The sequence below is a fragment of the Panthera tigris genome, chromosome F2 (genome assembly GCF_018350195.1).
Source record: "Panthera tigris isolate Pti1 chromosome F2, P.tigris_Pti1_mat1.1, whole genome shotgun sequence".
Lineage (NCBI taxonomy): Eukaryota > Metazoa > Chordata > Mammalia > Carnivora > Felidae > Panthera > Panthera tigris.
This window is the reverse complement of record NC_056676.1, coordinates 29,308,028-29,331,780: the sequence shown is the minus strand read 5'-3', so window position 1 is coordinate 29,331,780 and position 23,753 is coordinate 29,308,028. Positions and strand designations below refer to the sequence as shown.

At 42.8% G+C, this 23,753-nt stretch overlaps 1 protein-coding gene across 2 annotated transcripts in view; it reads left to right on the top strand.

Annotated features, from left to right (window-relative positions):
- Positions 1–5,567, top strand: part of ZNF704 (zinc finger protein 704) — a 231,175-nt gene extending 225,608 nt beyond the window's left edge. For both annotated transcript variants that reach the window (XM_042973063.1, XM_042973064.1), the window contains exon 9: positions 232–5,567. In XM_042973063.1, coding sequence (XP_042828997.1) covers positions 232–343 — 112 coding nt within the window. In that variant the 3' untranslated portion in view covers positions 344–5,567. The remainder of the gene's footprint in view (positions 1–231) is intronic.
- The last annotated feature ends 18,186 nt before the right edge of the window (positions 5,568–23,753 follow it).

Below are 23,753 nucleotides of genomic sequence, written 5' to 3'. Positions count from 1 at the left end.
CTCACTCTCTAAAATTAAAAAAAAAAAATTAAAGAGCTGTGGTAGCAAATTGTAATAGCTAAGTGTAGTGGCCGTGAAAACATCCAGCACATTAAAGTCCAAAGCTGGTAAAAACCCCTACTTTGTTTCTTAACATTGTTTCTTACTCTTTCAAGGGACCTCAAGGCCTCCGTAGAATGAATGCCCATTGAATCAGTCCCACAGAATAAACGTTCGTTGTCTGTCTTACAGAAAGCCCAGGGGAGAAGGCAAGAAGTGCCGGAAGGTTTACGGCATGGAGAACCGAGACATGTGGTGCACAGCCTGCCGCTGGAAGAAAGCCTGCCAGAGGTTCACTGACTGAGGAGAGAGGCTCACCAAGTGGGCGGCCCAGGGCCCTGCTGCCCTCGCCTTCCACTGCGGGTTTGGGAAAGCACTTTTGCTTCTGAACAAAATACACTTGAAGCCCAGGAAAAGCACTTCCAGGAAACTTGGTGGAATTACAGCCAAAAAAATAAGGTCACCACCCTCCACTGCTCCTGCTCAGAATCCAGCCTGGAGCGGCTGTAACTATTTTTTTTTCCTTGAAAAGAAAAGTCAGCTTTTTTTTGCTGTATGCCTAGGTCTGCAAACTGTGGACTTCCGTAGCAATGGAACCAACAAAGCCCCTTTTACCTAGAAAGGAGGCATATTTTGATAAGCTTTCTGAATAATGCCATTTCTGAGATTTTTTGACATAGTAAAAAAAAAAAAAAAAGCGACGCATTATTCAGTAGCATTTGTACAGAGAACAACACTTGCTTTCATCGTGAATACTATTTTCCCTGTTTTCCATTTGACTTCCTGGAGCAGTGCACATCATGATGTGTTGCCGGAAAGTGCAGCACTCTGGGTATCTCTTCTATGTCTTGTTTGTTTGTTGTGTTTGGAAGAATGGCCCCAGACCGAACCGTGGCTTGGAGGGTCCCAGATGGCATAAACCTGAAAGGAGATCACCAGCAGACCTCAGACCCTGAAGCTGAGTTCAGGACATCCCGCTGTAACGTTGGGAATATCTAGGAGTCTTCCTCAGATTTCTAAGAAGCCCTTCCTCCGAGAGGTGGCTCGGCTCATTCTCTACCTGTCACAGCTCTATCAACGACTGGCACAGGTAGCCACCTGGGTAAGCCTCGATGCTTCTTTCAGGGATGCAACACGAGCCGCAGCACAGATCCGTTTGTCACTGCTTGTGTGACAGTGCTGTTGCCAGGTTAGTGGGTTGTCGGGCCGTCCCTCAAAACCCCACCACTGGCTGGTTTCAGAACAGGTAGAGAATTCCGACTATCCCAGCAGGTTTGCTGTAGACAGCGGAGTACAGCCTAACACATCCCCCTCTGTTCAGAAAGACATGTGAAGTCAGCAAACCGACATCCATTCTGAGTGCACTTTCACAGGTTTTATGCTTTAGCATGTCTGGGAGATGGGTTGATGGACAATACAAACGTGATCTGAGTACACGGAAGGTCCAAAACTTTGTTTTTCTTATTCAAATACCGGCACTGTTCGCTTAGAATTTGCTCAGAGGGGAACGTACAGAACACCAAAAGGAAAATGCATGTGGGTATAGGAATCTCTCAATTTAGTAGGACCAGGGCTTGCACTGTGTTGCATTTAGCAGGTTTCCTAGCCTAGTATGTTTGTTTGTTTTGGTGGTAGTGGTGCGGGGGAGGGAGTAGTTGTCACGTTCTATATGTACGCTCGTTGTCTGTCTGTCCTACTCTCGATTGCCCTGCTAAAGAGTTACTTCTCCTATACCTATGCAAAGGATTAAGAGCACCTTATAGGATGCACTGTGTCAGGATGGGGAGCCGACGATCAGCCATAGGAATGTTCAGTGGAATTGCACAGAGGAGAGGTTAATATATGTTTAGAAATTGTACATACACGTTTGTTTTAGAGTTGAAAGAAGTCAGTTAGGAATAGCAGAAATCCTTTTCCTTTTAGAAGCAAGGGAAATAGAAGGAGGTTTCACAGTGTAATAGCCACAACTTATACACTCATAGATTTTGGCAATTTTATTTTGTAAGCTTTCATGTGACTTTTTCAATATTATTCCTCAAAAGAGATCCTGTTTTCCTCCTTCATTTATTTTTCTCTTAAAAACATGTATTTCAAGAGAGCAGGAAAAGAGCTTCCTTTACCTTCGTGGGTAATTGAAAATCATGTTTCATTTCATGATTTCCAATCAATAGTAGCCACAGCACCAGCTATAATGTGTGTTTTAGTATTTATGAAGTCAGCCAGGAAAGGGCATATTTTTTTAAGGGCAGAAGTGTATTCGTATCCTCAACCCCAGCATGTCTTTTCTCCTCCCTGGAGTCCTCTTGCTTCCCTACAGGCACCCTCTGCTGTGACATGATGCTCCCTCTGGCCTGGTCCGGGAGGCTTGAGCTGTGGGTGGATTGCCCCGTGGCCACAATGAGTCCAGAGCCAGTGAGCCACTCGAGCAGGTTCTCCATGTACTGAAATGATGGCTGGGATGCAATCCTAGAGCAGAGGTTTTTCTCTTCGGCAAATCTCCCTGGCTCTTGATCCTTGGATTAATTAAGTCCCTCATCAAAAACAATTACAGTGATGAGGGGCTAAATCTATCCTCCCCACCTCCCAGAACTTTGGGACACAGGGAAGGAGAGGTCTTTGTCCTGGAGGGAGGTTTTGTGGCTGCGCCCTAGAGATGCAGCACGTGATTCGTTCTGAGCTCTGGCCTGGAGGAGCCACGCTCAGTCCTTACCTGGGATTTTGCCAATGCACAGGTATAAGCAGAAGCGTACAGCTGAATGCATCTTCCCTGGGATTTCTTGTCCTTTCTAAAGGCTTCTCTACACATACTCTTCTGCATCCCCAGTCACGTGGGGACTCCTTTCTGCCTACTGGCCCCGGTCTCTGGGTACTTTCTTCTCTGGCACAGGTGTGCACAGACCGTCGGTCCCTTCCTGCACACACAGACATCCGTTTTTTGTACCAAGGCACGTAATAACTAGAGAACCATCAAAATTACCTGGCTGGCCTTGGGAAAAAAAGTGACTAACTTCTTTGCAAGCCACCCAGAAAGCTATGAATTGCAATATACAGCACTGATTGTAAAAGCCAAAATTACAGGAAAAAAAAAGACATACAGCCATTTTGTTATATTTTGGAACTAAATTAAGTGCCAAATTAAGCCCGACATTCGTTTTATGCCATCCCTGTGGTACCACGTTCTTTTATGTCTTCATTCGGCAGGGGGAGGCAGGGGGTGGGTGCAAAGGGCAGTCCCATAGCATGCTGGCTGGTTAACCAGAGCTCCGTCCATCCCACGGATCTCAGAGACTTGTCTGTTCAAAAGGAATGGCCATACTATGGATTCTGGACCCAAAGTATTTCTAAATAAGGCGTGCTCTAGCCTTTTGACCTTTCTCTCCCTTGATACTTCTTCCTTCAGAAAATAGTTCTCATCTCTAAGAAGGCATTTCATAATAACGGACAGGCATTCTTCAGGTAGCTGCAAAGAGAGTTCATCATCCAGCAGTAGTTTTAAGCCTTAGTCCTTCCCAGAGGACGTGCACCCAATTTATGGGCAGCAGTGTGACAAGCTGGAGAAGACACCCAGGTAGCAAGTGGGTGGATTGGAGGCCAGAGAGGAGACACAAGAGGTCCATGGACATCTGGCTCCCACTCACCTTGTTAATGCTGATCGGCCAGTGGTGACTGTCCCTGGACACCTCGGAGGGAGCTGTCATGTCGTCCCTCCAGGAGCAACTGCCACTCCCGTGCACATCTCTAGTGGGCACGGACCTCCCTCCACCTTACTTGCCGGAAAGTTTCCTCTCCTGGTTGGTGAAAGCCAGGGTCAGGAAGAAGGCAGCGGGTTTCTGAACGGGTGCGGTCTCCGCGGTGAAGTGCCTGTCAGCAGCTCCGTGCACCGGGGTGCCCTTTATTAGGTGATTCCCTGTCCAGTCACAACTGTGTTGCAGACGAACACTTTCAGTAGAGAATGATGGGTGTTGCAGTTCCTGGGCTTTCCAAAATCTTCTTAAAGAAATAGTCACACGAATGGTGCAAAAGATTTCTGAGACCAAAATGCCTCGATCCCATTTCAAGATTGTCTGCGTTTAAGTCGGCTGCCTGCGGTGTCACACCAAGCCACGCTTTTGAAAGCCGCCCTGGGTTCCGTAGTAGCCAGCACGGCTGATCTGAGTCCTCCTTCATCCGGCTTCACCAGAAAACAAAAGAGCAGCATTCACTTGCGAATGTTTAGAGGCAGGTGGCAAGAACTGTACATATAGGAGAGGATACCTTGAGAATAGTAGCAAAATACTGTAAATAATATTCATTTCCTCAGGGAAAATTAAAGGGTATGTGAAAGATAGATCTGGAGGATCCTTAGAAAGACTTTTATTATCTCTAGAGTCTTTCCCAGTCAGAACAGTTTGGGTGGTATTTTTGTTTTTAACGAACATGATAATTATTTCAAGACAAATTTACATGAAGTGGACGATGTCAACTTTTTGAGGAGCAGTGCTCTATGGAAACGAGCGGTTTCTTTGTAGCTGACCTGCAGTCTAAGGCTGACATTTGAACCACAGGCACAGTCCCTGGTGGGTATTCACAGACTGGCGTAAGGCTTTTTCTGAATGTAATTGTGAGTCCGAAGCCTCAGTGTTCCTTTTCATAATCACCCGGTTGATGACTGTACACAGAGTTCTGTAGGCGAAGGTGTTAAAGACGTGCACTTTGCATTAATAGCATGTTAAGGAGCAAACTTCCATGGACTTCTGTGGACAAGGTGCTGCTTTTTCTCATGACCCTGTAGAATTTCTATTGCCCACATCAACTGTAGCATTGACCTGTATGAAGACAGGGAAGGATTTGTGCATACAAATGAATGGAAACAGAGCCGAATTCATGAATATGGATGAGGCTGTGGATCATTTTGGAGAAGACGCTGGGTACATGGGTCAACTGGAAATTTCATTTCTCTAAGAAAATAACCCTACCAGCGGCACATACGCTCTCCCTGTTCCTCATACCTGTGGGGATTCCTCTCTACTGGAACTGTTCCGTTGTGTCTTTTTGCATTGTAACTTGTCGAAGCAGAAGTTGGTAAATAAAATGAGATTAGCACTTTTAGGTACCAATTGTATCACTATGTAATACACACCAAGAGAGCAAGGAAGTATAAACTGCATTTAAGACCAACCGGTTTGCTTATTGTGAGTGACTCTGAAAAAGCCCATACCCAATGATATACATGCTTTAAAAGGTGTACCTATCGTAGGACCAGAAATCAAAGTGGGAATCTTACTTCTGGTCCTATTTTGTAAATAGTTGCTTTTTTTTTTTTTTTGAAGACAATCTCATGTTTTATAACTTTTCATGTGGGTCGGAGAATCACAATGGTAATGTGTTATATCAAAATGTAATCTTAAATACAATAGTAATTATAACTTAATTTTCCAAATAAGACAAGAAATATACTGCTTTAGGCTTCTACAATTCGGAGAGACATGACACTTTTATAATCAGCATTGGTACTTCTCAAGTAAACAGAACTGGAAATATTTTACAAGATGCAGTGTTTTGTAATCACAAAGAACATGAACATTTTGTGGGAAATGACCTTGGTTTTATACATTGTAGCTTATTTTTTAAAATACAGTACTTACCAGACAGGAAGTCTTAATATTATAAGCAATTCCTGCTCTCCAAACAAAGGGCTATGCCTCTTTTAAGCAAGTGTTTTTGATGCATATCTTTTCAATTAACCCTCTGCAGCAAGGGTAGAAATGCAGATCAGATGGAAAGATTATTACAAGAGAATCAAGATAGCAACAGCTACTCCTTTTATCATTGCCAGTGTGTTTTCAAAGGATTATGGGAAAAGACACTTTAAGAATCAACCATATGTATCTTAAATGGGAAAATATTAATAGATATGCTTGTAAGCAATGGGAGAAACATTCTTTAAATTCTTTAGTGTAAAATGAGATTCTGTCACAAAGACCAGCTTACCACAAACCTGCATTTAACTAGCAACTATCATTTGCTGGTAATTCCTGAAATCATGGTATTGTAAGCCCAAAGATAGAATTTTTAGGTGATCAGTGGTGTTTGAGATAATTTTTTCCTCAGCACTAACTAAATAACTTTAATTTTCTTATCAAAGCAAGTGCTTGATTTTTCACAAGAGGAACAGACATGCCAGGTTGCGATCAGAAAGTCACTGTATTCCCAAGGGAGAGAGCCATGGAGAGTCTATTAACTGCACAAATAGTTTTGAGCTTTGCCAAAACCATTTCATAATGCTGTACAGTTTCTTCTAGCCCACTCACTGTTAAAAAATAAATAAATAAAGCATCTTCTCTTTCTAAGATGTCAGTAACTCAAAAACTAATTAGCAGTATGCAGATAACATCAAAAGACAAGCTGGCATAGAATGACCGTATATCCATTGGGCAACTCCTGTGGAGTGGTCAGAGGGTCACTCAGACCTTGCTTTCAAATAGCTTTTAGAATGTGCACCCATGAGGACTAGAAATGCACGGAGATATGGAAAACCACGCACAGCCTCGGCTCCTGGTCTCTGAGATGAGGCAGTCTGCAAATCTCTATCTTTATAGTCCCTTGAATATCTCCATTGTTAGCATTAAATCCCCAAGACGTGTTCACTGCTCTATGGTTTTGAAGCAAATGAGTCTTGCTTCATTTTTCAATAGAGGCTTCCTAATGGTTTATAGCAGAAGCCTTAGAAAAGCCAGGCAGTATCTGTAAATGAACGATTCAGATCAGGCAAAACAGGGACACCACAGAATGGTAGAGATCATTGTGAGCCAGACCGCCCATGCACCCACTGCATGGGGCACCCAGCTCCAGACAATCAGAACCATGCAGAAATCAGGCCCAGGGCTGCTAGATCTTCTGACTCGGAAATACGGTGTTACGTGACATTTAAGTGTTGACAGCTAACTCAAATTCTTGGCCAACACTGTACAGACCAAAGAGAACCCACATGGGGCAGACGGCAGCCTTCGGCCACCGGTTTCATCTCGCGTTCCATGGGAGATGTTGAGGAAGGCACATCTCACATTCCACGGCCATCGGGTCAACTTCCTCCCTCAGCCCCACAAACTCACTTGTGGGCACAATCTGGGCAACTAAAATCAAAGAAATCATTCTCATGGAAGACTTGAATATAAAAATACAGTATCCTTAAACTAGCCTTGCCTCTGATCAAAATACGCTGAAGTACTATCCAGCTCCCCCCAGGCCAGGCCTCAAAGCATTGATTGAATAACTGTCATCCCAACTTCAGTTTTCACTACCGTGACCACTGTGATGAGGGGCTGGCAAAGAGCAGCCTTATGCCTTCAAGAAGGCAGCCAGGAGCCCCTGCAGCTGAAGACAGCCCACTTTGCCTCCTCGTGCCAAAGCCCTGTGCCAGCCCCTCCACACTCCCTCCCGCTCCATCCTGCCTCGTGAGTCTTCATTCCAGGGTGAAATTTCCATTATTTCATCTCCCATATAGCAACATCCTGGCTTCAGACCTGGTAGGTACTTTAGAATGTCCACTAACCCCAAAGTGGAGTTTTTCCACATAGAGAACCCTAGTATCTTTGTCTGAGGGCAAAGACGAAATGGGAATAAATGTGTCATGGAAAAAATTAGAAGCTGCTGCTTTTGCTTGGGAGGACTAAGTGACTTCCGGCTGTGTCTTACACCAGAGTCCTGATGGTGTTGGCATCGTCGCTAACCCTTTCACACATATAATAAAGTAGGGGTCTTTCAGAGACACTATTTCATTTGACCTTCCTAAGCATCCAGGGCACAACAGGGATACTTAGGATCACCTCCAAGGCCAACCCACAATAGTCTTAAATCTGTGAGTCAGCCTTATCACTGCCCAAAAGGAGGAGGGGAAGCGCTTGGAAAGCACTGGCTCAGACCTTAGTCTTCCAGACACTAACCCTGAAAAGATCCAGGGACCCACCACGTTCCCATCCTTTCAGTCCATCTTTCCGCATGGAAACAAAGAGCATACTCATTCACACGGTCACATGCAAACTCAATCCTCCCTACTGTATCCCTTTAGGGTGCTGCTGTGCCCCCACTCCCTAAGTTCCCACCATCTAAGTGGTTAATTACAGGAGTTTCTTAGCTAACGTGATGTTCTGAGTAAACGTTTTGACTCCTTGGGAAAAAAAAATTATTTTGCTAACATGCAACGCTTATTATCCATCTAAAGGCAAACTGATGCCAGAAAATTTTAAAGCAGCTCAAAATTACAACTTTTCATGATCCAATCAACAGGTACTGTCAACTCAAAGTTGGAAATACCTGGTAATATGGTTAAGTCACGTTAAAATACAAATGCAATTTAAACAACACCGTCAACGCCTGAGATTTCTGTCACCATGAGGGACTAAAATGCTGTCCAGAGATGAACAGGCTGCTTCAGGCCTTCGCCCTGTCGTTGGCCAGGCTTCACATCATGAGGTTAGGGTACTCACGGGAAGTTTAGTCATGGAGCTAGAAGGGGCCTAAACCATTATGGCCTGCCACCTACTTCAGTAACAGGCTTTTTGATAAATGAGACTTGTATTATTTGTCTGGAAATACAGTGCTGGGGGAGGACTCTCCTCCTCTGCAGGAAAAGAAGTCCGTTTTGCAATGGTTAGCACCAATGCCAGGTCAGTGGCGGGGCTGAGTGAACAAGAAGAAAGCTGAGGCTCCCAAAGAAAATAACTACAGATTTTGAAAGAAGGTAGAGACTGTGAATTCGATGCTCAAATTAAGGTCCTCGTTTAAAAAAAAAAAAAAAAAGTTATTTCATAGTGGGCGCCATTCACATAATTTTTAACTGCCAGCTTCCAAAGAAAGAATCCCCTTTATTTATGTTATGAAAATGTTAAGAATTCAATGCTTGAGTCCGATTAACTATTACATTTACTTACTAGGGGCGGTTCCCTAAATTTTTAATTCAGAAGATTCACCACAGTAGAAAGTAGCAACTCCTGAAAAAGGCAAGAGAGCAGTCATTAAAGAACAAAATTTTCTTTAAAAAAAAATATATATAACAATAATAATAAAAGTTGCTCATCTATTTTCTTCTGAATTCTCTCTACATCTCTGACTAAAGAGGAAAACCAGGACTCTTGAGAAGAAATTGAACTTAAAGAGAACAGTTCCTGTTCTGGTGATTAGTTTTGTTTCCCCATTCTTGGCAACCTCCTTGTGTCCACTGGTGTGACCTTACTGAGGCCACGCTGTTATTATGTATGTTTGCCTCCAGAAGTTCCAGATTAAGCACCTTTGCTTCTGTGCTGATTTCTCACTCTTCAGTTAAGGTCCAGGGGGATAAACATCACTACGACTCATATGGGAGGCTCCGTGAGGCGACCCTCTTCTTTTGGAGAAAAATTTCCATCTGTCTGAACAGTCTTGGGTGATCATTCAGACGGCAGGTCAGTCAGCACCCAACCTGCAACGCTCATCACAAAAGACTCGAACAGACTCGCCAAGAAAGAATGACAAGGCAGATACCTAATCATTTCACCTGGACTCAAAGCCTCCACGCAAGTCACCTGCCCACTGGGCCCGTCCACGGGGTGTGCCGGCTGCATGATCAGAACCAACATGGAAGGACAGAGGAAGAGAGCTTCACATTTAGTTTTTCTGGGCCCTGGCCTCCGCCCACAATTATACAGCATGAGAATGGACTTGTCCTCTGTTATGTGAAAGTGGCCCCTTCAAGGTATAATTGTTTTAACTTGGTGTTTACACAAGGAGAAAACTACTCCAGTTCTCATTGTTAAGCACTTGCCCCTCACCCTGGCGGAGCCCTCTTCCCATGCTTTGGGCACATGTGGCCAAGACAAAGGGGGAAATGGTAGAGCTTTTGGGGCCAGCAGTGCCAGAGCTGGGATTACCCCTCAGGGATCTACAAGTGTAGTGGAATTATAAACTGCCCCCCTCCAAAAACAGCATGCATCTCTTTGCAGATTACAAACCCTTGCTTTGCTTTTTTCGCCTTTTTATCCTATACTCTGCTAATTGGAAATCAATGACTGTGACTTGACCAAGCCCTGTGATGATAGCAAAGCCCCTTCTTCCAAAGTATCCCGACTGTTTGGGGAACCTCTGTGATCACTGGTAGAAAGCTTTAGAATAGATTTAGATTTTTAGGAAAGAGCTCAATACCCCAAATGTTCCACGACTTCAATAACTGAAAATGCTCTGGGTGTAAAATAACCCAGGAATGTGGATTATTTATGTTTTAAAAAAATGTCATTAATCAATATTTTCCTACAACGCGACCTAGAATTCCTATTTTTGTAATTAACGGTTGGACGATGGTCAACCATTTAAGCATATGCTCTCTGGAATAACCAGATACTAGTGTAGTTTCCAAAGTGTTTCGTGTCTCAAAATCTATATACTTAGAGGAAGAACTCAGGATAAGAAAAAAATCGCTAGGTCCCAAAGGGTTCATGACTATCATCAAATGCAACTGCCAAGTGGCCTGCGGTCATCTTTTTCAAATGAGGGGCCTGGGGAGTAAGAGAACAACAGTTATCACAAACCCTCCGTTGCCCTTAGTCCACGATAAGGTTTTTAAAAAACTCTGCTTTTAAAAATTAAGCCATCTTTCAAATTGTTTTCTATACCAAATCTAAAATATTAAAATGAAATTATAAAATATTTCAAATGGGGTATTTACTGGAAATGCTGTCAGTAGAAAGCATTGCTTTTTAGTGCCTGCTAAACAGGTAAAGATGGACGAAAGAGAAAGAAGGAGTCCCTTCTGTGTGATGCCAGGGGTAAAATGACAGGCGTTAACTAGTAACTGGGCACTAATTCAAAGCAATGTGGCGATGCTATCCAATTTTTACAGATCTTTTGAAATACAATCTTACCACCATTTGGGGGTAAGTACTTGCTTACAAAAATCTTTAATATTAGTGAATGAATGTATGAAGCTACAAACTATGCATTTTCCAAGAGTAACGTGTATTTTATATCAAATCCAAGTAAATTTTTTTCATAGACTTATCACAACCACAAATTATGAAAATAAACTTGAATGCATAACATTGTGGGAATGTGGGACTCCCATCTATATTCTTCCAGCTGATATTTTTAAAGACAGTGCATTGAAACTTCAGGCTCTAAACAAATACAGCCATTAAGGTAAATAAATGGGAAATGGTTTATATGTTACTCCGTAAGCAGAAATGAGAAATGCTGGCTGTTACAAATGTGCCCAGTTTTTTAAAGGTGGATATTCTAGTAACACTGGATTAGCAGGCAAACAAAACTGCATAAGGTTAATGAGCATCGCATTGGATAAACATAGCATAGGTTGTGTCCGTTGTGTTTACTTCTCAATCTAATAACAAAAACTATTCTCCAAAGGGTTTGGGTTATACAGTTTCAAAGAACAAAATATAAAAATGCTGTCCAGCAAAGCAAATCATTGAGCTTTTTTCAAAATCACATGGAGATAATTACTTTACATGTCTGGAACGTCCATATAGAATATACACACGTTTCTTCAGCACTCTTGTTGATTTTGTATTTCTGTGAAACCTTTTCCAATAATTTATCCTTGCTCCTCAATCAGTAACTTCCTACGTTACTCAGCATGAAAACATATTCTTTCCTTCTTCTGACAAGGTTGAAATAAAGAACTCCAGTTCTCTTGCCGTTCTGGCTCTCTTCTACGTCCGTTGAGAAAGTTTCTCAACTGTTCGTAGAAATACGGAAAATATGGAAAAACGCACTTCTAAGCCTGGTACTTATGGTTATACTGGATATGTTTGCTACCTATTTAGAAGTTATTGGGGATGGGGACGTGTCTTTTTATATGATTTTTAGCCAAATTCAGATGTTCTGATACTCCACTTCTGAATACCTATCTGACTGTAAATACAGCCTGTGGAGGTTCAGGTTAATAAACCTTTCATGTGACTGTTCCTCAGCCATGCTCCTTGCCAGCTGTTGGCACACTGTACATAGATTTGTTGAATGTTTCAATGATGTTGTTTTTCTAAATGCTGTTCTCTAAAACAACTTTTTGAATGTTTTTTGCTTTCCATTGTTCGGGACTTTGTGTGTTGATTTAAAAAAAAAAAAAAGTTTCCTAAATATTTAACACCAGGAAAAAGATTTAAAATAAACTGGTGCTAATTGAAATAGAAGAAACATTTCAGATTTGAAGACTTACAATATAAGATGTTCACACCAGTTAAACTATCTAAACTGCACTTTCCCGCGGGGACAGCTGTCATCTACCTGCAATGGGCATCAGGAGGACCACTGAATGTTTACAGTCTCTGTGGCCCATTTAAGTGTAAAATACAAAAATGGCACTGTCCCCCCAGAGTTGAGGATTTGCCGCATTGGTCCTATGGAAGCATTGAAGTAGAAGTAAAGGCTTATAGTAAGAATCAATTTAGTAATAGTCTTCTGGTCTTTGGACTTTCATGTTCTGTGATGCTTAGCTGTAACAATGAATATGGTGTTGCCAATGTAGTCTGACATCATCGTTGACCTGTACTTACTGCGTGTATGGTTCTACCTTGGGTTGCACTGGCACATGCCACGCCAGAACACTGGACTTTCAGTAAGACCATTCTGACTTCTACAATGTCCACACACATGAATTTAAATGCACTTGTAACTGGTTAATTACCATGGAGTCTAACTTCCACTTAATAAAAGTTTTTGTGTACCTGCTTCTATTTGGGGGCTATTTATTTAAGCAAAAAATAACTAACTAAATACCCAAGAAAGGCTCACCGAGGGTTTGAGGTTTTACCACAGTTGTAAAAATAATTTAAAACCAAAGGGATGTCTTCCCCGTATCAACGTTCACCATCAAGGCTATCTTTAGGAACGTGGAAGGCACACCTTCCTTCTATAGTTCATCCCCTGTAACTACAATTCAAACCCATCCCCTTGGCCGTGACTGCCCAGATAAGTTAGCTGCTCACCCTGTGTTGCTAGTCGAAAGGCGATGTCTCTTCTAGCCCAAGCCAGCCTACCCCTACCCCAGAACAACGCTGGGTCCACTAAAACCTGATATATTCACCTACAAGAGCCAAGCATATATATGTGCGCAGCAAGTAGGAGGCTTTGGAGTTCAACAGACTTGAGCACAAATCCAAGTTTGGCCTCTTGCAAGGTAAATGACTGGACAAGTGATTTAACCCTTCTAAGTGGCATCCTTACCGTGGGACACGATAATGAAAAAGAGGAGAACTAATTAGCCTGGCTTGGACAGTATCTTTATCTACTCCTAGTCCACTCATCCCTAGCTGGGGTGGGCAGGATTATGACCCCTGTCCTACCACCTGGCCCAGAGAATTTTCCACAAATGGGGCTATTGTGAGAATGACCTAAAGTAACACGTCACAATGCATAGAGAAGTAGTCCACAAAAGGAAGCCAAAATACTCAAACACTGGAACCCTCAGAGATCCAGAATGAGTGCTTCCAAACACCAGAATTTTCCTTTCAGCTTCTTAAAAACATTATTTCTGAAACAAGAATGTCCTGCCTTATTAAATGCTTACACAGCACATCTAAATGTGTTCTTGGTTACTCCTGATCACCATTATTTCATCAATAGAATGTGCAGTGGAGACAGTTTTATAGTTCGGCCTATTCCAGAACTGAAGGGCTGTGCTGTTGGACACCCACTGCTTTCTTTCATGCCGCCCCCAGCCCCAGCTCAGTTCCCGGCCAGTGAACCTCTGTGATTTCCTTGTATTTGGCACAGGGGACACTGAGCCCCTCGCCTTTCCTGAGATGCTGTAGAACAGCAAGTAAGACTAGCCTTCCCGAATTCCTACTGTGTGCTGGGCAATGTGCTAGATGCTTTCACGTGGTCATCTCACTGAGTTCCCACAACAGCTCTACGTGTGGGAACTGTCACCCTCATTTTCTCCAAAAGGAAGTATCTTCCAAAAAAGTTAAGCAACTGGCCCAAGACTACTCAGCCCAGATGGACACTGGCATCCCCTACCTCTGACCCTGCCCACTGGATGTTCTGTGTTTTAGGGGCTACTAGCATATGAGTGTATTGTGACTTATCTAAAGCAGGTAAGTCCTAAGTTCCCTATTGCCTTTCCTCTGCTCTTGAACCAGGTGTGGGCTGCTCTTCACCTCTTTACTGCTTCCCATCTCCTCCCTGTTGTCCACGTGTTTGCTGCTGTTCATTCTCATCTCTTCTGGCTCCAGCTCCTCCCCAGAATCCAAAGCCACTGCAGAACAGCTGGGCCCTGTATTCACATCCAACAGTCAGAGTTCTCCCATGCTTCCCCGCAACACGTCGGCCAGGTGCACGTCCACATGGACGCCAGCCCTCCTTCCACAGCCTTAGCATCCTCAGGCCTCCCGAAGATGGCTTCCACACAGTTAACCTTCAGTGCCTACGTTTATGCGATGAAAGAGGATGGACATAGCAACCTCTGTGAGTGGTGCTCAAACCATACATTGTTTTTTTTTTAATTTTTTTTAATGTTTATTTATTCTTGAGAGAGAGAGCGTGAGCAGGGGAGGGGCAGAGTGAGAGGGAGACACAGAATCCGAAGCAGGCTCCAGGCTCCGAGCTGTCAGCACAGAGCCCGACGTGGGGCTCGAACTCACCAACCATGAGATCATGACCTGAGCTGAAGTCGGACGCTTAACCGACTGAGCCACCCAGGCATTCTTGATTCTCTCAGGCTCTCCCTCCAAGGTTCCAGGAAGCTCTCCTCTGAGAGCCACTTGCAGAGGCTGTAGCCTCAGGGGCAGGAAGCAGGAGAAAATACTGAGAATCTGGACTATAGGTTTGTCTTGCAAGGTTATATGTAGATCCTCTATTTGCAAACAAGTTTTTACCAAGCGCTTCTTATCTAAAGGGATGCTAAACAGCAAAAGCTTATGAAGTAATGAATTATCTTAATGAAAAAATGAAAGCTACCTTTCCCTCAAAAAATATCCTCCACGACCTTCCATTTCTTGAGCTTGCAGACTATGTCCTACTTGTGTACAATACGCTATCAGGCATATACTACGTGAGCAATAAATTTGTTAACGAATGAATGAACAAACTGATCAGAGCATTTCTTCAGGCTTTGGATATGCTCTCTGCTTTCAATCTACCGTTGTCCAAACAAAGCAAAGGAGGACGAAGTAAGTGAACATTTTGAAGACTGCCATAAACATTTATTTGGCCTAAGCAGCATTTTTTTTTTAAGTTTCTTTAGAATATGTACATTCTCAGGGTGCCTGGTGGTTCAGTCAGTTAAGCGTCTGACTTCGGCTCAAGTCAGGATCTCACCGTTCATGGGTTCAAGCCCCGCATCGGGCTCTGTGCTGACAGCTCAGAGCCTGGAGCCTGCTTCAGATTCTGCATCTCCCTCTCTCTCTGCCCCTCGCCCACTCATGCTCTGTCTCTCTCTCTCAAAAATAAACATTTAAAAAAACTTATAGAATATGTACATTCTCAAAATTGCCAACGCCTAATGACTATACTGATTACCTAATAATTACCCAATACAAGACAAAGTGGATACTAACATCCACTGTTTTTATTGTACAAATTCCTTGCACACAGCCAAGAATCCAATAAGCATCTAAATAAAAACAAAACCAAAAGAATGCCTCTAAATGAAATAAATTGCAAAACAGGTCTGTGCTATTAAAAGCATGCAGAGTAAATGGAATGAGACCACTAGGATTTGAGTCAGTAACAGGAGAGAGGATGTAGACTGGCACCAAGACATAACAGACACTATTTTATGATGGGGAGCTGGGTATTATAGCGACTGTTTATTTGTTTGTATCTAAGCAATATATGTACATAGTAAAAAAATTATGGCAATAAAAAGTTTACATGGAAAGCAGACCCCTGTTGCTCTGCCCCTTTCTACCCCTTCAGCATATACCGAGAAGTCGCTATTTCTAACTCACTTTATTGTTTCTTCTGATAATATTCGACTCCATTTTTTCTAAATGATATGCAAGTATTGCCTGACAAACAGGAAGACCAGCACAGGCAGAGGTGTCCACTGTATCAAGACCAAGAGGACATGCCCAGCACGAGACTGCAGACAGATGCACAGGGGTGGACAAAGTGCCCAGCACAGGCAAGTCTCTCAATTCCAAGGGGGCCCTTGCACACAGTCTAGATCTAACGATCTGAGCAAGACATGCATGTGGCTGGCCCCCCAGCGCCTGCATGGCTCAGTCGGTTAAGTGTCTGACTTCGGCTCAGGTCATGATCTCGCACTTTGTGGGTTCAAGCCCCGCGTCGGGCTCTGTGCCAGCAGCTCAGAGCCTGGAGCCTGCCTCGGATTCTGTGTCTCCCTCTCTCTCTGCCCCTCCCCCCCTCAAAAATAAATACACATTAAAAAAAATTGTTTTTAAGCACTGGTGCACCAGCTGCTCCAGGAGTCTCCCATGAGTTGGCTACCAGTCAGTTTCCCCCCAAAGCATGGTAAGCCCTGGGCAACCTGAAAACAGTCAAGCATCCTCTCCTCTAAGTTAAATCTATAAACTAGCCTCCACTCCAGACCAGACCCTTCAGCTGGCTAGTGGGTCTTCCACCATCTCTTTTAATAGTATTTTCCCCAGCATGCCTGGTTTTCGGTACAACCCTTGTTTAGCTGACTTCATCATAGTAGTGCCTGAGTCATCGCAGGAAAACATCTCAAGTCAGATTTTGAAAAATGCCTCAATGCAAAAGTTCCTCCTTATTCACCTTGAGGCTACACCACACAGGCTGGGAACGAGTACAAGGTTGGTAGCAAGTAATAACCCCACTCAAACTAGATTAAGCAAACACAAGTGGGGAATTTATAGAAAGGACACAGGGTGTCTTGTAGGATCTAAGGATAATGGGCAAGGTCTTGTGGAGGCCTAAAAGCAAGGGTGAGAAAGCCACTGGGAAACACAAAAACCATACTTCCTTTCCAGTCCCATCCCCTCACTGCAGTGGTGAACAATCCAGAGGCTTACACTGAACTCATGGTACACGTGGTCAAGAGTGGTCTAGAATCCTGGAGCACCAATTCCAAACTCAGAAATCACTGGCCCAGCTTGGTTGAGATATTTTCCCCTGTTCTGATCAACAGGGCATGGAAGGAAGGGTGGGCTTAGGGATCAATGTCAGAGGCTCCCAATAAAAAGGTGTGTACTTGGGAAGGAAATGATGGGTGCAGGAAATAAGTAGCATTCCTACTACAGTATACAAAAGCCAGTTTTTCTAGCTATTAAATACAATTGTAGAATTCACAGCCAAGGGAGCATTAAAGATCATCCTACTTAACTCTTGTACTTCATAGATGAGATTCATGACCCAAGAATGTCATTTTGCATTTATTATTGTTGTTTGATGCTAGTTTGTTTTCATAAGATTTTCTTGTTTGCTTGTCTTCTGAAAAACAAAATTGTCTTTTCTCTTAAACATAACCATGCAGCACATACAGGGTAGGGCCACTGGAGCATTCATATTCTAGCTGAATTCAAATCCTAGCTCCATCATATACATGCTATGTGACCTTGGGGAGGTTAATTAACCTCTCTGTGCCCCAATTTCCTGCTTCATAAAATGTGAATAATAATGTGACCTACCTCCTGTGAGTACTGTGCATTCTAACCGAGTTAATATGTGTAAAGTGTGCAGTACGGTGCCTGACACATACTGAGAGCCATAAAAGTATTACGTGAGTCATCATGTAAATACTTGTATCATGTGAATACATGTAAATAGCTTGAGACAAATGCATTAGCCAACAAAATCATATCAAACCATCAGAGTAGGAGCCATTAAGTTGCAAGAAAGCTAAAAGTAGGTATTTATTTCTAACAAAAACTATTTTCTAATTTTTCCAACTTAGAACTCTTCTGCACTATAGAAGAAAAAAAGTAAAAAGAAAATAAGATAACTGATAATTACAACACTCAAAAAAAAAAAAAGCATGGGTAGATTGATGCATTTTTTCAAACTATTTCCGTGCATATTTATGTGCATAGTTGTGATCACACTGTATATATAATTCAGCATGTTGCTTTTAGCCACTTCACATTATAACATATGCATTTTTCCTATATCATTAAATATTTTCAAATGCCTCCACTTTAATGGCTCTGTAATAGTACAACATGTAGATATACACTGATTTCCTGAAATATTCCCCTACTTGGAAAACACAGGTTGTTTCCAATGTTTTTTTAAGATTTATTTTTAAGTAGGGGCGCCTGGGTGGCTCAGTCGGTTAAGCAGCTGACTTCAGCTCAGGTCATGATCTCACAGTTTGTGGGTTCAAGCCCCACATCAGACTCTGTGCTGATAGCTCAGAGCCTGGAGCCTGCTTCAGATTCTGTGTCTCCCCCTCTCTCTGCCCCTCCCCTGCTCATGCTCTTTCTCTCTCTCTCTCTCAAAAATAAATAAACATTAAAAAAATTTTTTTAAAGATTTATTTTTAAGTTATCTCTACATCCAACATGGGGCTCGAACTCACAATTCCAAGATCAAGAGTTACATGCTCTACCAACTGAGCCAGCCAGGTGCCTCTTGTTGCTTCCAATTTTAAACTCTCATACTTTTTATACAGATTACCAAATTACTATCTTAATTATTTGCTTCAATTTAGTCTCCCAACAGCAAAATGAATGAGTGTATTCCTGCATACTTACCTGAAATGAGTATTATCATTTTTTAAATCTTTCCTAAATGGGTAGGTACTAAAAGTCATGTCATTCTTGTTTTAACATGTATTTATTCCGTACTAGCTAATGATATTAAATATTTTTCCATGTCAGCCATTTAAAATTCCTATTCACAATATGCCAATTCATGTCCTTTGCCTATTTATATCTGTTGAGATCTTAACCTTTCCATACATATTAGTAGGACTTCTTTATATTGTTAGGATGTAAACTTCTGTTTTGTTATAATAGTTTTCCCAATTTATGTGCATTTTCAATTCAGTCAGACATTTTTGCAGACAAATTTTTAAATCATTATATCATGAAATCTGTCGATGTTTTTCCTTAAAATTTCACATCTTTCTTGTAGCTTAGATAGGTCCCTTTATTCAGCTATTAGAAAATCCTCTTTTACATTTTTTTCCTTTTATTTTAATACTATTGTAGGGAAGAGGGTCGGTTTTTTTTTCTATCTAAAATATTTTGTGGGACACCTGGGTGGCTCAGTCAGTTAAGCATCCAAATCTTGATTTCAGCTCAGGTCATGATCTCACAGTTCATGAGTTGGAGCCCCACGTCGGGCTCTGCACTGGCGGTGTGGAGCCTGCTTGGGATTCTCTCTCCCGTCTCTCTCTCTGCCCCCATCCCACCTGCTCTGTCTTTCAAAATAAATAAATAAACTTAACATTTTTTTAATAAAAACAATATTCTGTTATAGGCAAAGATCAAAATGTATTTTTTTCTTTCCCAACAGCTGACCAATTGTCCCAGTCTCATTTATGATTAACCCAGCCATTCTCCAGATTTGTATTACCATTAGTTACTGAATTGTTATATTAGGATCTGCTAAGGCTCTTTTGTTCCTGATTAAACTCAGTCAACCCAAGTTATCTCCTGCCTCCTTTTGCTTTGAGCATTTGCACAAGATCAGGCATGGACGTAGTGAGGCAGACAGAATCTGGTCCAGGGAAGTCATCCGGTGTCGACTGCTGAGAACTTCATTCCATCTGGTTGTTGAACTTCTGTCTCTACCATCCCATCATTCACCCTTGATGTCCATGATCCCGCGTGGCCTCTAGCTGGTATAGACCATCCACATCTACTGATAATGCCCCATGTTACTCCCTCCAGGACGCTTCCAGGCTCCTGGCCTTGTCTCAACACTTCTGCCTCTCTTCTGGGATCCTGGGAGACTTGAAAGTCTGTCTCAAGTCATCCCAGACCTTGACATGCCACCTTACCTCCCTTATGTGGCCTCTCTAGTGCCACGATGGCCTCTCACTACAGTAAGCTCTGGAAAGCAGGGCACAGACCCACTCGACTTTGAAGTCTCCCTAAATGTATTTGGCATTGCTCACACCTGCCACTCCCACAGTAACTTTGGGGAGACTACACCAGAGGTTTGCCCTGTGGCTCTCCTTTCTGCCTCTCCAAACTCTTCTTCCTCCTCCCCTCCACCAGTTAGTCTCTACCTTACAGTATCCTGTGCCCCTCCCAGCCCAATGTCATCTTTGACCCTACCTTCTCTTTCACTCCTTGTGACAAGTCCATTACCAAGCCTATTGGATTTCACCTACTAAACATCTCATAAATATACTCAGTTCTGTGTTTCCCCTCCCACCCAGGTGGAAGAACCCATCTTTCACTGCCTGTACTTCTCGATGGCACCTATGAGGTCTCCCTCAGGTACTTTTGCATGCTTTCAATGCATTTTCCTCACAGAAGCCACTGAGCTCTTTAAAACGCAAATCTGATCACACAACTCTTACTTTGTACACTTTGGCAAGGCCATCAAATGTGAGTCCCTGCCCATGTTGGCCATGTCCAATGGAACCTTCTCTCTACTTGCTAGCCTCAGTCCTTACAGACTCATCCTCCCCCCATTCCAGCGCCTTCACCCATGTTCCTTCCTCTGCCTGGGAAGCTCCCCTGAAGTTTTACTGTCTTTTTCCCTGCCCTCACCTCCACCCCCACCCTTCATCTGGCTTACTCATCACGTCCTTGGAGAGGAAGTCTTCCTCCTCATCAGAGCTTAAGTCTCTCATAGTCACTGCCCAAGAGCTCTGTGAAGACAGGGACTATACTGATCTTACTTGCTACTTCTCTGGTATGTAGTATACAATGGGGAATTAATGGATGAAGAAATGAATGAATGAATGAATGAATGAATATAAAGCAAGGATGCAGAAGATCCAAATAGAAACATTTGTCTCTGTTTTTTTAATTAAAAAAAAATTTTTTTAATGTTTATTTATTTTTGAGAGAGAGAGAGAGAGAGAGAGAGAGAGACACAGAGTGTGAGTAGGGAAGGGGCAGAGAGAGGGAGACACAGAATCCGAAGCAGGCTCCAGGCTCTGAGCTGTCAGCACAGAGTCCGACACGGGGCTTGAACTCACAAACTGCAACATTATGACCTGAGCCAAAGTCAGATGCTTAACAGACTGAGCCACCCAGCCGCCCCTCTATTTTTTTTAATATCTATTTATTTATTTTCAGAGCATGAGAGAGCACAAGATGGGCAGAGAGAGAGGGAGAGAGAATCACAAGCAGGCTCCACACTGTCAGCGCAGAAACTGACACACTCAATTCCATGAACTGTGAAATCGTGACCTGAACCAAAATCAAGAGTCGGATGCTTAACTGACTGAGCCACCAGGCACCCCATCTCTCTCTATTCAGTATCAGTCATCATTTCTTAAATATTATTTTCCCAAGTCATGCACCCTAGTTTATGACACTTAGCTTGTGGTTGATCAGAATTTCCAGTAGTGAATTGGGCATATTTCTTTCCTTGTACATAATTCCAACAGCTTCTATTTACCTATTCTACCAGAGGCAGAAATGGAAGAGTAAATTCTAAACAAATGTAGGAGGGAAAGAGGGCAATTAGGCCTAGAATGATACACACATCAAAATGCACTTGAGGGGCACCTGGGTGGCTCAGTCTGTTAAGCATTCAACTCAATTTCGGCTCAGGTCATGATCTCAGTTTGTGGAATAGAGCCCTGCCTGGCGCTCTGTGCTGACAGCACAGATCCCACTTGGGATTCTCTGTCTCCCTCTCTCTGCCCTCCCTGCTCGCACTCTGTCTCTCAAAAATAAACATTAAAAAAAATGTACTTGAAAGTTTATCAAATGAACAAACAGAATAAAAACCTCAAAACTGGGTGCCTGGCTGGCTCAGTCGGAAGAGGCTGCAACTCTTGATCTTGAGGTCGTGAGTTTGAGCCCCAAGTTGGGTCTAGAGATTACTTAAATAAATAAACTTACAAAAAAAAAAAAAAAAACTGCAAGGCTACTTCAGTTACATGGAATCTGGTCTTCCCCCTGCTCTCGGCCAAAAAAATGTGGGGGAGGGGGACATCCAAAAATAGAAAACACAAAGAGCAGCATTTGCTACATTTTTTGAGGTGGTAGCAATGGAAGGAAGATGGTTTTCTGAAAAAACTCAAGCAATAAATGTCTCTGAACGCTCAAGCCCTAGACCTTTTATAATCTGATGACAATCTGGAAAAACTGCATTATGAGCATACACCCTTGGCCTTGTCTACACAGAATGAACAATCTCTTTTCTCTGGCAAATGTCAGCCGTCTTCTGCAACACCACTATTTTCACGCAAGTCTCACAATCCAAAACTGTTATGTAAGCCACAACACCTTAACATGAACTTATTTACTCTTAATAATAGGAAAGTGCTTTTTTTTACTGCAACGAAACCATAAATCTGGCCTGTTTTGCTTCAGTTCATTTGTTTGGAAGGCCATCTGGCAAGATTATTCAACACAATGCAGACAGACTCTTCCTCAGCACGAGTCAAATATTTTCTGTTTCAAGGTTGATGTTGTGCCTAAGGCTGGGATGTAATTCTTTTTTCATTTTCTTCTCTTGGCTTTTTATAGCCACATAAACCAAGGATTTGACTTAGAACCTCTTGTACATGTTTATTCAACATATGATGATAATGTAATAAAAGTGCTTCCAAATGGCACATTTGAAAATCAGTGTCATAACTTTAGAGAGACCAGAACTGGCTGTAGATACTTCTGCCCTGTAGGACAGAGGGACCATTCATCCCTAGGTAGACAGGTCTTTGGTTTTGAGGAAAACACTTCAGAGAGCTTTGACAGTTCTTTTTAGTAGAAAGAACGGAGGCTGTTTGGGCAAGCCTGAATGGCCAATTTTTCTGCATAATACACAAATGGAATTTGGACAGTTGGGCAGCGTGTGTGTGTGTGTGTGTGTGTGTGTGTGTGTGTGTGTGTGTGTAGAGGATAGAGGACCTGGGACTGGGAAAGGAAGCAGGGAGATCTGAGGAGAGTCCGGTGCTGTCCAATAGAACTTTCTAAGATGATGGAAATGTTGATGTTTTGCTCAGTGTGGTAGCCATTGGCCTGTTGAGCATTTGAAATGTGGCAACATGACTGGAAATCTAAATTTTTTTAATTATTTAATTTTAATTTAAATTGCCACATGTGGCTAATGATAATCCTACTGGATATTGCAGAAAAGAGGATTCACATCAATCCCTCACCCTCCCCAGACCTGAGGCACAAACTGCAAGGAGAGGCCTGAAAGCTCCAGAAAGAATCTCCCAGGGTAGGGACACTCAAGGACTTTCAAGAAGGCAATGAGTGAGTGATAGTCAATTTTAAGTTGCTGCTTGCTCTGTTTCCTTTCTGTTATCCACAAACCTTTCATAAACATCTCCTATGCTGAAGTGACCATTCATCTCAGCTTGCCTGGGACTGCCACTTTGTGTCTGATGTCCTGATGTAATTACTAATAGTCCTGCTTTACTCTCAAGTGTCCCACTTGGACAATGTATCATATCTACTCCCTTCTTATGCACATAGCCTTGTATTGGTGGTGTTGTAGAGATCTGGGGAAAGGAATGTAAAGACAAGCTTCAACTTCCTCATCACCTCTCCCTAGCAGCCCTGTGCAAGAGCTGGGGGGAGGGGGAGGCAGAATCAGCAGCAGAAGAGCCAAGCAACATGGCGGACCAGGACATAGGTCAGCCAGGCCAGAAGTGAGACCAAACCACCCTTCCCCCAAATAAA